We start from the raw sequence: 19,113 nt of genomic DNA, 5'->3' as shown, positions 1-19,113 counted from the left end.
CCCTTTTCGTTATCTCAACCTGTTTCTGGAACTGAACAGTGTGTTTAATCTCTACTGTTTCCACCCGGACGACAATACAGCGACACCAACTGTCGTTTCCCGGTGGAAGAGAGCAGTCTCGCCACAGCGTCCAGCGTCCAAAACTGAGCTTTGCTCGACGCAGTGAAAAGCTGTCGTGGCGCAAAACGTTAGAAATAAGGTGTGTCAGAGGTCAGCAGTGGCGTCGACTCGTTTTCTGAAAGGACCTTCAGTGACTTCAGTACTACTCAGACCCCCCTTCCCCCCGCTCCCGCTAAGGGTTAGAAATCCTCCCCTTAAGGTCTTGAGATTGGCGAGTATGACTCAGGTTGGACGCAGCTTCACGCCTTCGATGGGTTTGAGGAAGGCGGTTCTCCCAGAGGCCCGGTCTCTAGCCTCACACGGGGCACCATAATACAGCGTGCAATATTCAGAGAAACAAGGGCTTTCTTTATCATGCAGACGTTCAGACCCCGACGAGCTCAGACCTCCTGCAAGAAGTCCAGTCACAAAATCACACGTTTTAGACGCCGTAAACGTCGGAGAAGAAGAAGTAAAGATGCACAAATGAAGACAGACGCTGTCTCTCGAGGGGGAGGGGACATGGCAGGCGACGGACGTGAGGTTAGAAAAATATTTCCAAAGTGTAGTACGATGGACGCCGTAAAGAGGACAGGGACGTAAAGAGGGACGTAAAGAGGACAGGGACACTGCTCTTCACTCGCAACTTTGACAGGAAATGCAACTTGTGTCCCGTTTTTTTTGTGTGTGTGTATGTGTGCGTAGCGTAATGTAAAAGCGATCTGTCCCCCCCCCCTCTAAAAAAAGATACCACCCCGTGCCCCCCCCCTCCAGCCCTGCCCCCCCCCCTCTCTCGTACTGCTGTTGGCTGTTCTGTTTAGTTCATGTGACGTGCCAGTATTCCCCCCCCCCCTACTTTACCCATCTGCCCCCCCACTTTCTCCCCGACCCCCCCCCCCCCCTCCCCTCTCTCTCTCTCTCGCCCCCCCCTCTCTCTCTTCATGGATCTTTAAGATGACAACTCTATGCAGATGCTGTCTTTTATAAGTGTGTCAAAATTTTAATTTAAAATAAAAACTTTAAAAAAACAAACAAACCCTGACAGACATATTGAGATGAAAACAAAACATGAATAAAGAAAAGGATCGTTCAGTGTACGACGTCTCCTGTCTTCTGTCTTCTTAGACCTCTGACACCCACAATAGAGTCTGGTATCCATAGCAACGGTCTGGTATACCTAGAAACGGTCTGTTATACGTAGCAACGGTCTGTTATCCATAGCAACGGTCTGTTATACGTAGCAACGGTCTGTTATCCATAGCAACGGTCTGTTATCCATAGCAACAGTCTGTTATACGTAGCAACGGTCTGTTATCCATAGCAACAGTCTGTTATACGTAGAAACGGTCTGTTATCCATAGCAACGGTCTGTTATACATAGCAACAATCTGTTATACGTAGCAACGGTCTGTTATCCATAGCAACGGTCTGTTATACATAGCAACGGTCTGTTATCTATAGCAACGGTCTGTTATACATAGCAACAATCTGTTATATGTAGCAACGGTCTGTTATACATAGCAACAGTATGTTATACGTAGAAACGGTCTGTTATCCATAGCAACGGTCTGTTATACCTAGCAACGGTCTGTTATACCTAGCAACGGTCTGTTATATGTAGCAACGGTCTGTTATCCATAGCAACGGTCTGTTATACATAGCAACGGTCTGTTATACATAGCAACGGTCTGTTATACCTAGCAACAGTCTGTTATACATAGAAACGGTCTGTTATCCATAGCAACGGTCTGTTATACCTAGCAACAGTCTGTTATACGTAGCAACGGTCTGTTATACGTAGCAACGGTCTGTTATACCTAGCAACGGTCTGTTATATGTAGCAACGGTCTGTTATCCATAGCAATAGTCTGTTATACATAGCAACAGTCTGTTATAGATAGCAAAGGTCTGTTATACATAGCAACGGTCTGTTATACCTAGCAACAGTCTGTTATACATAGAAACGGTCTGTTATCCATAGCAACAGTCTGTTATACCTAGCAACAGTCTGTTATACGTAGCAACGGTCTGTTATACGTAGCAACGGTCTGTTATACCTAGCAACGGTCTGTTATATGTAGCAACGGTCTGCTATACGTAGCAACGGTCTGTTATACATAGCAACTAAAGTGTTTGTTCATTAATTTGACATTTTATTAAAAGCTGTTGAGGACATCGTTACCAGAAGAAGAAACAGAACTCATCAGTTCATTAGAGAGAAATAAAGACGTTGTTTTATATATAAAAGTCATACGGAGGTTATGATACACACTGACGATACATCAACAGTCTACAGGTCACTCTACTGCGCCATTTTGCATCCCCAACTGAAATGAACCGGATTATTGAGATTATTAAATATAAATCTAACGTGTAATTAAATGAACAAGTGTCCTCTAAATTCACATATGAACAGTTCTAAAACATTACAATATACACAGTCAGAATTATGAGTTTTTAATTGATCTTCTCATAATTATTAGATCATATCTGATGATAAGTGATAGTTTCTCATAATTATGAAAATGTTTTTCATAAGATCTCAATGAGAAATGAAGTCATAATTACACTATGATCATAAATAAAAGTTTGTTCTAACTAATAGATATTATTCAATGAATATTAAACACTACCTCATGGTTATGAACGTTTATCACAATTAGTACATTTATTTGTATATCATAATTCATACTTCAAAATGTTCTAAAAACTTGTAAACAAACTTTACAAGATTGAATAAATTAAAATAAAATATGAACATGTATATATTTATATTTATTTATCACAATTACAATATACTAAGTCAGAAATGTGAGATTCTAAAACACTTAATAATATTAATATTCATTTAATTAATTACTTAATCTCCCTGGTTCCCTCCACTAACAGGAAGTGATCATCTCTCTGGTTCCTCCACTAACAGGAAGTGATCATCTCCCTGGTTCCCTCCACTAACAGGAAGTGATCATCACTCTGGTTCCCTCCACTAACAGGAAGTGATCATGTCTCTGGTTCCCTCCACTAACAGGAAGTGATCATCTCCCTGGTTCCCTCCACTAACAGGAAGTGATCATCTCCCTGGTTCCCTCCACTAACAGGAAGTGATCATCTCTCTGGTTCCCTCCGCTAACAGGAAGTGATCATCTCCCTGGTTCCCTCCACTAACAGGAAGTGATCATCACTCTGGTTCCCTCCACTAACAGGAAGTGATCATGTCTCTGGTTCCCTCCAATAACAGGAAGTGATCATCTCCCTGGTTCCCTCCACTAACAGGAAGTGATCATCTCCCTGGTTCCCTCCACTAACAGGAAGTGATCATCTCCCTGGTTCCCTCCGCTAACAGGAAGTGATCATCACTCTGGTTCCTAACAGGAAGTGATCATCTCTCTGGTTCCTCCACTAACAGGAAGTGATCATCTCTCTGGTTCCCTCCACTAACAGGAAGTGATCATCTCTCTGGTTCCCTCCACTAACAGGAAGTGATCATCTCTCTGGTTCCCTCCACTAACAGGAAGTGATCATCTCTCTGGTTCCCTCCACTAACAGGAAGTGATCATCTCTCTGGTTCCCTCCACTAACAGGAAGTGATCATCTCTCTGGTTCCCTCCACTAACAGGAAGTGATCATCTCTCTGGTTCCCTCCACTAACAGGAAGTGATCATCTCTCTGGTTCCTCCACTAACAGGAAGTGATCATCTCTCTGGTTCCCTCCACTAACAGGAAGTGATCATCTCTCTGGTTCCTCCACTAACAGGAAGTGATCATCTCTCTGGTTCCCTCCACTAACAGGAAGTGATCATCTCTCTGGTTCCTCCACTAACAGGAAGTGATCATCTCTCTGGTTCCCTCCACTAACAGGAAGTGATCATCTCTCTGGTTCCTCCACTAACAGGAAGTGATCATCTCTCTGGTTCCTCCACTAACAGGAAGTGATCATCTCTCTGGTTCCTCCACTAACAGGAAGTGATCATCTCTCTGGTTCCTTCCACTAACAGGAAGTGATCATCTCTCTGGTTCCTTCCACTAACAGGAAGTGATCATCTCTCTGGTTCCTTCCACTAACAGGAAGTGATCATCTCTCTGGTTCCTAACAGGAAGTGATCATCTCTCTGGTTCCCTCCACTAACAGGAAGTGATCATCTCTCTGGTTCCTAACAGGAAGTGATCATCTCTCTGGTTCCTAACAGGAAGTGATCATCTCCCTGGTTCCCTCCACTAACAGGAAGTGATCATCTCTCTGGTTCCTAACAGGAAGTGATCATCTCCCTGGTTCCCTCCACTAACAGGAAGTGATCATCTCTCTGGTTCCCTCCGCTAACAGGAAGTGATCATCTCTCTGGTTCCTCCACTAACAGGAAGTGATCATCACTCTGGTTCCCTCCACTAACAGGAAGTGATCATCACTCTGGTTCCCTCCACTAACAGGAAGTGATCATCTTCCTGGTTCCCTCCACTAACAGGAAGTGATCATCACTCTGGTTCCCTCCACTAACAGGAAGTGATCATGTCTCTGGTTCCTTCCACTAACAGGAAGTGATCATCTCCCTGGTTCCCTCCACTAACAGGAAGTGATCATCTCCCTGGTTCCCTCCACTAACAGGAAGTGATCATCTCCCTGGTTCCCTCCACTAACAGGAAGTGATCATCTCCCTGGTTCCCTCCGCTAACAGGAAGTGATCATCACTCTGGTTCCTCCACTAACAGGAAGTGATCATCTCTCTGGTTCCTAACAGGAAGTGATCATCTCTCTGGTTCCCTCCACTAACAGGAAGTGATCATCTCTCTGGTTCCCTCCACTAACAGGAAGTGATCATCTCTCTGGTTCCCTCCACTAACAGGAAGTGATCATCTCTCTGGTTCCCTCCACTAACAGGAAGTGATCATCTCCCTGGTTCCCTCCACTAACAGGAAGTGATCATCTCCCTGGTTCCCCCCACTAACAGGAAGTGATCATCTCCCTGGTTCCCTCCACTAACAGGAAGTGATCATCTCCCTGGTTCCCTCCACTAACAGGAAGTGATCATCTCCCTGGTTCCCTCCACTAACAGGAAGTGATCATCTCCCTGGTTCCCCCCACTAACAGGAAGTGATCATCTCTCTGGTTCCCTCCACTAACAGGAAGTGATCATCTCTCTGGTTCCTCCACTAACAGGAAGTGATCATCTCTCTGGTTCCCTCCACTAACAGGAAGTGATCATCTCTCTGGTTCCTCCACTAACAGGAAGTGATCATCTCCCTGGTTCCCTCCACTAACAGGAAGTGATCATCTCTCTGGTTCCCTCCACTAACAGGAAGTGATCATCTCCCTGGTTCCCTCCACTAACAGGAAGTGATCATCTCTCTGGTTCCTCCACTAACAGGAAGTGATCATCTCTCTGGTTCCCTCCACTAACAGGAAGTGATCATCTCTCTGGTTCCTTCCACTAACAGGAAGTGATCATCTCTCTGGTTCCTCCACTAACAGGAAGTGATCATCTCTCTGGTTCCCTCCACTAACAGGAAGTGATCATCTCTCTGGTTCCTAACAGGAAGTGATCATCTCCCTGGTTCCTCCACTAACAGGAAGTGATCATCTCTCTGGTTCCTCCACTAACAGGAAGTGATCATCTCTCTGGTTCCTAACAGGAAGTGATCATCTCCCTGGTTCCTCCACTAACAGGAAGTGATCATCTCTCTGGTTCCCTCCACTAACAGGAAGTGATCATCTCTCTGGTTCCTTCCACTAACAGGAAGTGATCATCTCTCTGGTTCCTCCACTAACAGGAAGTGATCAGAAGCTAACGTTAGGCTATAAATGAACTACACCATGGTAACATGAGCGTGAGTATAAACACAACGAGGCTTTAGAGGAGGACGAGTCGGCGTAACGGTGTTTAGTTGTCCTCGTTAGGAACCGTCTGTTTCGTATCTGGAGGGTTCAGGTGGAATGTTTCAGATTCATTTGGAGTTCATTTAATCTTCAGCTGAAGTTTCTCATCAGATTTGAACCCTAATCTGAGTTTTCCTCCGGAGACGACATGGTCTTGGTTGTCGTGGTCGTCATCATGAGGCCCAGACGGCGCTCAGATGAACGTCTGGAGGGGACGCTGAGGAAGGCGGACGGCGTCCCTCTGGACAGCGGCGGACCCCTCCAGTGCACCTTCATGTGGTGTCTCAGGTTGGACCGGGACGAGAAGCGCTTGTCACACTGCTGGCAGGAGAACGGCTTCTCCTTGGTGTGGATGCGGCGGTGGCAGATGAGCGCCGTGGACACCCGGAAGGACTTGCCGCAGTCGGGGCACTGGTAGCGTTTGGGCTCGGTGTGGATCCGGCGGTGGTTCTTGAGGGACATGAGGTTGGGGAACTCCTTCTGGCAGGAGCTGCAGAAGTAGGTCCCGGTCTTGTGGCTGTTCTTGTGGTTGAGCAGGGAGCTGGCGTGGCGGTAAGACCGGCCACACTGACCGCAGACGAAGGTCTTGGAGCTGCTGGTGGAACCCACCGGACTCAGATCTGAGAGGAGACAAACACCAGCAGGTTAGTTCATATTAAAGGACCAGGATCCATCAATATTCAGAACTATGTTTTCATTAGCAGGACGTCCCTCGTGTCTCCAGACGGAGCCGGTCGTCTCCACAGAGTCCTCCAGAACGGACAAACCAGAAACTTTCATGTTTTATTGAGCCGTCAGTCAATTACAAGATTTAATCACCATTAATAACATGTGTTATCTGTTCTGAATGAACCTTAAAGGAGATCAGTCCAGTATTTAATCCTCTTATCTACATGGGAGTGGACAGATACGCTGCTTTATGTAAATGTATGAATATATGTATTATTGTAAATCAATTTAACAACTCAAATCAATGACAGATATTGTGAAGAAGCCCTCACAGGTACTTATGTCTAATGTATATGTAGTATATGTACTTACTTATGTATAATGAAATATATAAATACATAAATATGAAAAAATAAATAAACAGATAAATAGATCAAAAATTTAGAGGAAAAAATGAATAGATAAATAATAAATATTAAAGCATGAAAAATATAAAATAGATAAATATATTGAAAAATGTAAAGTCTAAAATACATATAAAAAATAAAAATGGAAAAAATAGATAAATAAATGTAAAAGAAAAAAAAAAAAATGGAAAAGAAAAAAATGTAATAGATAAAAAATGAATAAATAGATAGATAGATAAATAAATATAAAAAACCTAAATCAATTAACAACACAAATCAATGACAGATATTGATCCATAAACCCTCACAGGTACTGCATTCAGCATAAAACAATATGCTCCAATCATAACATGGCAAACTGCAGCCCAACAGACAACAACAGCTGTCAGTGTGTCAGTGTGCTGACTTGACTATGACTTGATGATCATAAAGTGGGCATGTCTGTAAAGGGGAGACTCGTGGGTACCCATAGAACCCATAGAACCCATTTACATTCATAAAATTCATATATCTATATCTACAGATATAGATAGAGATCGCCGGTTTCTGCCCATTTGAGTCACTACTAATGAAGCTGTGTCGGGAACACAAGCTTTGGGCTGCTGGACCAGATTTCTGTCAACATTTGGTGGGTTTTTAAAATCTAGTGAGAATAATATAACCAGACAGGAAGTCACTGAACCCTCGACGTGGTCGTCCCCCCGGGGCGAGGCTCGGACCACGTAAAAGGTCTGCGGCGATGTCGGCAACCCCCCCGACCCGTCTTGAAACACGGACCAAGGAGTCTAACGCACGCGTGAGTCAGAGGGTGAAAGCAAAACCCCGTGGAGCAATGACAGTGAGGGCCGGCGCCAGCTGAGGTGGGATCCCGGCCCCGCGGGGGTAAAGTGGTATCGGAGCCGTTTTGCGAGTACGAGTACATGAGCACAGTATCGGGTATCGGTGCATCCCTAGTAACGGTGTGATGGTTTACGGGTCTCTGGCGTTCTGATTTGAGCTGTTTTTTATTGAACTTTGCAGGTTTTAAATCATCAGTCTGATCTGGTTTCTGAGGTTCTAGTGAGTTTCTGTAGCTCGTGTTGACAGAACATAAACAGTGAAATGCATGAATGCATTTAAATTCATTATTTAAAGAGTTGTTTTTTAGCACAGTGGATTCAATTAACAAACTTCACTTCTACAGATAGAGTCAGACACTCAGATGGTGACTGATGGTGTCTGCTGTCTGCAGATCATTAGTGAGGAGAGCTGATCCAGGATCCATCCCGGCGTCACAGGAAGAGCATCCTGCCGAGTTTAGAGTGAGTCCAACCTTCTTCACTTCTAACAGCACACACCTGGAGGGTCTTCAGACGGACAGACAGACAGATGGAGGACGTATCAGGGACACGTTGGGTTTAAAGGTTGATTTGTCCTCTGCTGTAATTAAAGGAGCAGTTGTCTTAGCTGCGTCTCATTCCTCCAGAGTCCAAACCTTCAGCAGTCTAAATATCATCACAGATCTACACTGTAAATTCATAAGTTATTACCTACAGAGTTACAATGATAGGACTTTTTGAATGAAATTTTACGAGATTTTATACTATGACTCTTTTTTCATTACATTTTACGACATACTATACTATGACTTTTTTTATGTAATATTCAACATACTATACTATGACTTTTTTTAATGAAATTTTACGACGTCTTTAATGAAATTTTTCGACATACTATACTATGACTTTTTTTTATGAAATTTTTCGACATACTATATTTTGACTTTCTTTTTAATTACATTTTTCGACATACTATACTATGTATTTTTTATGAAATTTTACGACTTCTTTAATTAAATTTTACGACATACTATACTATGACTTTTTTAATAAAAATTTTCGACAAACTATACTATGACTTTTTTATCATTAAATTTTACGACATACTATACTATTTTTTTTTTTCAAAACATTTTTTAAATACTATATTATGACATTTTTTATAAACATTTTCGACATACTATACTTTGACTTCTTTAATGAAATTTTACGACATACTATATTATGACTTTTTTTAAAAAGAAATCGAAATACTATACTATGAAATTTTTTATAAAAGTTTAGGACATACTATAGTATGACTTTTTTAATGAAATTTAACGACATATTATATTATGTCTTTTTTATGAAAATTTACGACATACTATAATATAACTTTTTTTAATGCAATTTTTGCGACATAGTATACTATGACTTTTTTTTCATTAAATTTTACAATATACTATAGTATGACTTTTTTTTAAAAGAAATTGAAATAATATACTATGACATTTTTAATGAAATTTTACGAGATTTTATACTATGACTTTTTTAAAACAGAAATCGAAATACTATACTATGACTTTTTTATGAAACTTTACGACATACTACAGTATAACTTTTTTTATGTAATATTCAACATGCTATACTTTGACTTTTTTCATTAAATTTTTCAACATACTATACTATGACTTTTTTTAAAAAGAAATCGAAATAATATACTATGAAATTTTTTATAAAATTTTTGGACATACTATACTTTTACTTTTTTTCCGTTAAATTTTACAACATCCTATACTATAACTTTTTGAATGAAATTATACTATGACTTTTTGAATGAAATTTTACGACATACTATACTATGACTTTTTTATTGAAATTTTACGACATACTATACTATTTTTTTTTTTCAAAACATTTTTTAAATACTATATTATGACATTTTTTATAAAAATTTTCGACATACTATACTATAACTTTTTGAATGAAATTTTATGAAATTCTATACTCTGTCTTTTTTATGAAATTTTACGACATACTATACTTTGACTTTTTAAATGAAATTTTACGACTTCCTTAATGAAATTTTACGACATACTATACTATGACTTTTTAAATGAAATTTTACGACTTCCTTAATGAAATTTTACGACATACTATACTTTGACTTTTTAAATGAAATTTTACGACTTCCTTAATGAAATTTTACGACATACTATACTTTGAATTTTTAAATGAAATTTTACGACTTCCTTAATGAAATTTTACGACATACTATACTATGACTTTTTAAATGAAATTTTACGACTTCCTTAATGAAATTTTACGACATACTATACTATGACTTTTTAAATGAAATTTTACGACTTCCTTAATGAAATTTTACGACATACTATACTTTGAATTTTTAAATGAAATTTTACGACTTCCTTAATGAAATTTTACGACATACTATACTTTGACTTTTTAAATGAAATTTTACGACTTCCTTAATGAAATTTTACGACATACTATACTTTGAATTTTTAAATGAAATTTTACGACTTCCTTAATGAAATTTTACGACATACTATACTATGACTTTTTTAAAAAAGAAATCGAAATACTATACTATGAAATTTTTTATAAATTTTTCGACATGCTATACTATGACTTTTTTTAAAAAGAAATCGAAATAATATACTATGAAATTTTTTATAAAATTTTAAGACATACTATACTATGACTTTTTTATGAAATTTTACGACATACTATACTTTGACTTTTTAAATGAAATTTTACGACTTCCTTAATGAAATTTTACGACATACTATACTATGACTTTTTAAATGAAATTTTACGACTTCCTTAATGAAATTTTACGACATACTATACTTTGACTTTTTAAATGAAATTTTACGACTTCCTTAATGAAATTTTACGACATACTATACTTTGAATTTTTAAATGAAATTTTACGACTTCCTTAATGAAATTTTACGACATACTATACTATGACTTTTTTAAAAAAGAAATCGAAATACTATACTATGAAATTTTTTATAAATTTTTCGACATGCTATACTATGACTTTTTTTAAAAAGAAATCGAAATAATATACTATGAAATTTTTTATAAAATTTTAAGACATACTATACTATGACTTTTTTATGAAATTTTTCGACAAATTACAGTATAACTTTTTTTATGTAATATTCAACAAACTATACTTTTACTTTTTTTTCGTTAAATTTTACAACATGCTATACTATAACTTTTTGAATGAAATTTTACGACATACTATACTATAACTTTTTTATCATTAAATTTTACGACATACTATACTATGACTTTTTTCAAAACATTTTTTAAATACTATATTATGACATTTTTTATAACATTTTTCGACATACTATACTATAACTTTTTGAATGAAATTTTATGAAATTCTATACTCTGTCTTTTTTATGAAATTTTACGACATACTATACTTTGACTTTTTAAATGAAATTTTACGACTTCCTTAATGAAATTTTACGACATACTATATTATGACTTTTTTAAAAAAGAAATCGAAATACTATACTATGAAATTTTTTATAAATTTTTCGACATGCTATACTATGACTTTTTTTATGAAATTTTTCGACAAACTATACTATGACTTTTTTTATGAAATTTTACGACATACTATACTATGACTTTTTTTATGAAATTTTACGACATACTATATTATGACTTTTTTAAAAAAGAAATCGAAATACTATACTATGAAATTTTTTATAAATTTTTCGACATACTATACTATGACTTTTTTAATAAAATTTTACGACTTCCTTAATGAAATTTTACGACATACTATACTTTGAATTTTTAAATGAAATTTTACGACTTCCTTAATGAAATTTTACGACATACTATACTATGACTTTTTTAAAAAAGAAATCGAAATACTATACTATGAAATTTTTTATAAATTTTTCGACATGCTATACTATGACTTTTTTTAAAAAGAAATCGAAATAATATACTATGAAATTTTTTATAAAATTTTAAGACATACTATACTATGACTTTTTTATGAAATTTTTCGACAAATTACAGTATAACTTTTTTTATGTAATATTCAACAAACTATACTTTTACTTTTTTTTCGTTAAATTTTACAACATGCTATACTATAACTTTTTGAATGAAATTTTACGACATACTATACTATAACTTTTTTATCATTAAATTTTACGACATACTATACTATGACTTTTTTCAAAACATTTTTTAAATACTATATTATGACATTTTTTATAACATTTTTCGACATACTATACTATAACTTTTTGAATGAAATTTTATGAAATTCTATACTCTGTCTTTTTTATGAAATTTTACGACATACTATACTTTGACTTTTTAAATGAAATTTTACGACTTCCTTAATGAAATTTTACGACATACTATATTATGACTTTTTTAAAAAAGAAATCGAAATACTATACTATGAAATTTTTTATAAATTTTTCGACATGCTATACTATGACTTTTTTTATGAAATTTTTCGACAAACTATACTATGACTTTTTTTATGAAATTTTACGACATACTATACTATGACTTTTTTTATGAAATTTTACGACATACTATATTATGACTTTTTTAAAAAAGAAATCGAAATACTATACTATGAAATTTTTTATAAATTTTTCGACATACTATACTATGACTTTTTTAATAAAATTTTACGACTTCCTTAATGAAATTTTACGACATACTATAGTATGACTTTTTTTATGAAATTTTACGACAAACTATACTATGACTTTTTTAATAAAATTTTACGACTTCCTTAATGAAATTTTACGACATACTATAGTATGACTTTTTTTAAAAAGAAATCGAAATACTATACTATGAAATTTTTTATAAATTTTTCGACATACTATACCATGACTTTTTTTATGAAATTTTAAGACATGCTATACTATGACTTTTTTAATAAAAATTTTCGACATACTATACTATGACTTTTTTAATAAAATTTTACGACTTCCTTAATGAAATTTTACGACATACTATAGTATGACTTTTTTAAAAAAGAAATCGAAATACTATACTATGAAATTTTTTATAAATTTTTCGACATACTATACTATGACTTTTTTTATGAAATTTTAAGACATGCTATACTATGACTTTTTTTATAAAAATTTTCGACATACTATACTATGACTTTTTTATGAAATTTTTCGACAAACTACAGTATAACTTTTTTTATGTAATATTCAACATGCTATACTATGACTTTTTTAATGAAATTTTACGACTTCTTTAATGAAATTTTAGGACATACTATACGATGACTTTAATGACATTTTACGACATACTATACTATGACTTTTTTTCAAAACATTTTTGAAATACTATATGACTTTTTGAATGAAATTTTACGAGATTTTATACTATGACTTTTTTTAAAAAGAAATCGAAATACTATACTATGACTTTTTTATGAAACTTTACGACATACTACAGTATAACTTTTTTTATGTAATATTCAACATGCTATACTATGACTTTTTTAATGAAGTTTTACGAGATTCTATTCTGACCTTTTTTTATGAAATTTTACGACATACTATACTATTTTTTTTTTTCAAAACATTTTTGAAATACTATATGACTTTTTGAATGAAATTTTACGAGATTTTATACTATGACTTTTTTAAAAAAGAAATTGAGGGCGCCTGGGTTAGCTCAGTTGGTAGAGCGGGCGTCGATGCATTAAGGCTTGGTCCTGACCGCGGCGGCCCGGGTTCGAATTCGGCCTGTGGCCCTTTCCGCATCCACTCTCTCTCCCCCTTTCAAGACTCTATCCACTGTCCTGTCAATAAAAAAGGAAAATGCCCCCCAAAAAAAATAACTTTAAAAAAAAAAAAAGAAATCGAAATACTATACTATGACTTTTTTATGAAACTTTACGACAAACTACAGTATAACTTTTTTTATGTAATATTCAACATGCTATACTATGACTTTTTTTCGTTACATTTTTCGACATAGTATACTTTGACTTTTTTAATGAAATTTTACGACTTCTTTAATGAAATTTTAGGACATACTATACGATGACTTTTTTTCATTCAATTTTTCGACAAACTATACTTTTACTTTTTTTTCGTTAAATTTTACAACATGCTATACTATAACTTTTTGAATGAAATTTTACGACTTCTTTAATGAAATTGTACGACATGCTATACTGACTTTTTTAATGAAATTTTACGATACACTATAGTATGACTTTTTTTAAGAAGAAATCGAAATACTATTCTATGAAATTTTTTATGAAGTTTTACGACATACTATACTATGACTTTCTTTAATGAAATTTTACGAGATTCTATTCTGACCTTTTTTTATGAAATTTTACGACATACTATACTATTTTTTTTTTCAAAACATTTTTGAAATACTATACTATGACTTTTTTAATGAAATTTTACGAGATTTTATACTATGACTTTTTTTAAAAAGAAATCGAAATACTATACTATGACTTTTTTATGAAACTTTACGACATACTACAGTATAACTTTTTTTATGTAATATTCAACATGCTATACTTTGACTTTTTTTCATTAAATTTTTCAACATACTATACTATGACTTTTTTAATGAAATTTTTCGACAAACTATACTATGACTTTTTTATCATTAAATTTTACGACATACTATACTATGACTTTTTTAATAAAATTGTACGACATACTATACTACGACTTTTTTATCATTAAATTTTACGACATACTATACTACGACTTTTTTAATAAAATTTTACGACATACTATACTATGACTTTTTTATCATTAAATTTTACGACATACTATACTATGACTTTCTTTAATGAAATTTTACGAGATTCTATTCTGACCTTTTTTTATAAAATTTTACGACATACTATACTATTTTTTTTTTTCAAAACATTTTTGAAATACTATACTATGACTTTTTGAATGAAATTTTACGAGATTTTATACTATGACTTTTTTAAAAAAGAAATCGAAATACTATACTATGACTTTTTTATGAAACTTTACGACATACTACAGTATAACTTTTTTTATGTAATATTCAACATGCTATACTATGACTTTTTTTCGTTAAATTTTTCGACATAGTATACTTTGACTTTTTTAATGAAATTTTACGACTTCTTTAATGAAATTTTAGGACATACTATACGATGACTTTAATGACATTTTACGACATACTATACTATGACTTTTTATGAAATTTTTCGACAAACTATACTCTGACTTTTTTAAAAAAGAAATCGAAATAATATACTATGAAATTTTTTATAAAATTTTAAGACATGCTATACTATGACTTTTTTATCATTACATTTTTTGACAAACTATACTATGACTTTTTTAATAAAATTTTACGACATACTATACTAAAACTTTTTTATGAAATTTTTCGACAAACTACAGTATAACTTTTTTTATGTAATATTCAACATGCTATACTATGACTTTTTTTCGTTAAATTTTTCGACATAGTATACTTTGACTTTTTTAATGAAATGTTACGACTTCTTTAATGAAATTTTAGGACATACTATACGATGACTTTTTTTCATTCAATTTTTCGACAAACTATACTTTTACTTTTTTTTCATTAAATTTTACAACATGCTATACTATAACTTTTTGAATGAAATTTTACGACTTCTTTAATGAAATTGTACGACATGCTATACTGACTTTTTTAATGAAATTTTACGATACACTATAGTATGACTTTTTTTAAGAAGAAATCGAAATACTATACTATGAAATTTTTTATGAAGTTTTACGACATACTATACTATGACTTTCTTTAATGAAATTTTACGAGATTCTATTCTGACCTTTTTTTATGAAATTTTACGACATACTATACTATTTTTTTTTTCAAAACATTTTTAAAATACTATACTATGACTTTTTTAATGAAATTTTACGAGATTTTATACTATGACTTTTTTTAAAAAGAAATCGAAATACTATACTATGACTTTTTTATGAAACTTTACGACATACTACAGTATAACTTTTTTTATGTAATATTCAACATGCTATACTATGACTTTTTTAATAAAATTTTACGACATACTATACTGACTTTTTTATCATTAAATTTTACGACATACTATACTACGACTTTTTTAATAAAATTTTACGACATACTATACTACGACTTTTTTAATAAAATTTTACGACATACTATACTGACTTTTTTATCATTAAATTTTACGACATACTATACTACGACTTTTTTAATAAAATTTTACGACATACTATACTACGACTTTTTTAATAAAATTTTACGACATACTATACTGACTTTTATCATTAAATTTTACGACATACTATACGACTTTTTTAATAAAATTTTACGACATACTATACTACGACTTTTTTAATAAAATTTTACGACATACTATACTACGACTTTTTTAATAAAATTTTACGACATACTATACTGACTTTTTTATCATTAAATTTTACGACATACTATACTACGACTTTTTTAATAAAATTTTACGACATACTATACTACGACTTTTTTAATAAAATTTTACGACATACTATACTACGACTTTTTTAATAAAATTTTACGACATACTATACTATGACTTTTTTATCATTAAATTTTACGACATACTATACTATGACTTTCTTTAATGAAATTTTACGAGATTCTATTCTGACCTTTTTTTATAAAATTTTACGACATACTATACTATTTTTTTTTTTCAAAACATTTTTGAAATACTATACTATGACTTTTTGAATGAAATTTTACGAGATTTTATACTATGACTTTTTTAAAAAAGAAATCGAAATACTATACTATGACTTTTTTATGAAACTTTACGACAAACTACAGTATAACTTTTTTTATGTAATATTCAACATGCTATACTATGACTTTTTTTCGTTAAATTTTTCGACATAGTATACTTTGACTTTTTTAATGAAATTTTACGACTTCTTTAATGAAATTTTAGGACATACTATACGATGACTTTAATGACATTTTACGACATACTATACTATGACTTTTTATGAAATTTTTCGACAAACTATACTCTGACTTTTTTAAAAAAGAAATCGAAATAATATACTATGAAATTTTTTATAAAATTTTAAGACATGCTATACTATGACTTTTTTATCATTAAATTTTTTGACAAACTATACTATGACTTTTTTAATAATTTTACGACATACTATACTAAAACTTTTTTATGAAATTTTTCGACAAACTACAGTATAACTTTTTTTATGTAATATTCAACATGCTATACTATGACTTTTTTTCGTTAAATTTTTCGACATAGTATACTTTGACTTCTTTAATGAAATTTTACGACATACTATTCTGACCTTTTTTTATAAAATTTTACGACATACTATACTACTTTTTTTTTCCAAAACATTTTTGAAATACTATATTATGACTTTTTGAATGAAATTTTACGAGATTTTATACTATGACTTTTTTAAAAAAGAAATCGAAATACTATACTATGACTTTTTTATGAAACTTTACGACAAACTACAGTATAACTTTTTTTATGTAATATTCAACATGCTATACTGACTTTTTTAATGAAATTTTACGACATGCTATACTGACTTCTTTAATGAAATTGTACGACATGCTATACTGACTTCTTTAATGAAATTGTACGACATGCTATACTGACTTCTTTAATGAAATTGTACGACATGCTATACTGACTTCTTTAATGAAATTGTACGACATGCTATACTGACTTCTTTAATGAAATTGTACGACATGCTATACTGACTTCTTTAATGAAATTGTACGACATGCTATACTGACTTTTTTAATGAAATTTTACGATACACTATAGTATGACTTTTTTTAAGAAGAAATCGAAATACTATTCTATGAAATTTTTTATGAAGTTTTACGACATACTATACTATGACTTTAAAAAAAAAAAAATGTATGACAGACTATACTATGACTTTTTATGACCTATGGCCACATGGGGCCTCCTAAAGGGGATACTTTGTTGCCACAGATTAACGGTTTGGTTAATATCGAACACTGAGAACTAAGATGCAGTTCAGCAGCACAAACTACAACGTCAGTAATGAACAAAGTTAAATCAACACCTCTGACAGGAGTTGAGCATCAGAAGCTTCTTAAAGCATCGGCTGTTGAATTGGACTGCATCAGATCGTACAGGTGTTCCTAATAAACTGACCACTGAGTGCAATGACAGTACAGTAGTAAGAGTTAGTTAATTTGAGTTGAAGCAGGAGAACGGATTGAACACACGGGGTTTTTTTCAGCTATTTATTTTCAGTACTCAGCAGTAGGGGTTATAGTATATGGACAAGTTTTTCTGTTAAGAAATGAATTATCAAAACATAGTTTATAAAAGTGTATAGTAAGCATTACATATATATGCATGGAAACAAAACAATTTAAAACAAAAAAGGGGTTATAGTTGTTCAAAACCAAATCTTTTTCTTCTTCTTCTTCTCCTCTCTAAGAACTACTTGAAATGCAGGTGTGAACGTGTCCACTGAGAAAAACCAGAATCAAACATGGTGGAGGAGGAAGATGCAAAAATAAAAATAGAGAATGTACAGTTATTATTTCTGTGTTCTAGATCACATCGACTCCTACAGCACTTGACGGTCACTGCACGGCTTTGACTTTTATCTTTTTTAAACTAGCACCAGTGCTCCTGAAAACGCTGACAAACGGTGTTTTATAAACACACACAGAGGCATCCAAATAGTCAAAAAACGCAATTAAATATAAAGGAAAAAAAAAATAACACCAATAAATACAAGAGGTTACCATAAAAGTGTAACATAAAAAAGGTTCAAATGATGAGGACTGAATGCACTCCAGATAAAGAGGAGAATCAGAACCGTCCCTTTTCAATGTGAGTTTGATTTTTGTGAAACAGGAAGGAGGTGGGTGGGGGGGGTTCAGTCAACTCGGCGGAGAGATAAATATGGAAGAGAGGGATGATGGGAAGGCTCGACTGAGAAAGACCGTCACAACATCACTTGGTAAAAGGCAAGAAAAACACTTTCCATCGTTCTTAAATGTTCACGAGTTCAGAGTCAGTCATCTCCACAGAACAGGGGGATTGTGGGTATGGGGGGGGGGGTGTTTACATCAACACAGCTCTAAACTCACACATCCTAAAGACTAGCGCCGTCCATTACAAGTGTTAATAATAATAATAATC

General features: G+C 33.2%; 1 protein-coding gene across 1 annotated transcript in view; it reads right to left on the bottom strand.

The window, feature by feature from the left end:
• Positions 1-5,864: 5,864 nt before the first annotated feature.
• Positions 5,865-19,113, bottom strand: part of LOC141781398 (zinc finger protein 646) — a 28,978-nt gene continuing 15,729 nt past the window's right edge. The window contains exon 4 of the mRNA XM_074657129.1: positions 5,865-6,588. Coding sequence (XP_074513230.1) covers positions 6,089-6,588 — 500 coding nt within the window. The 3' untranslated portion in view covers positions 5,865-6,088. The remainder of the gene's footprint in view (positions 6,589-19,113) is intronic.

Source organism: Sebastes fasciatus, chromosome 13 (assembly GCF_043250625.1).
Source record: "Sebastes fasciatus isolate fSebFas1 chromosome 13, fSebFas1.pri, whole genome shotgun sequence".
Classification (NCBI taxonomy): domain Eukaryota; kingdom Metazoa; phylum Chordata; class Actinopteri; order Perciformes; family Sebastidae; genus Sebastes; species Sebastes fasciatus.
This window is presented reverse-complemented; position numbering and strand designations above follow the sequence as displayed.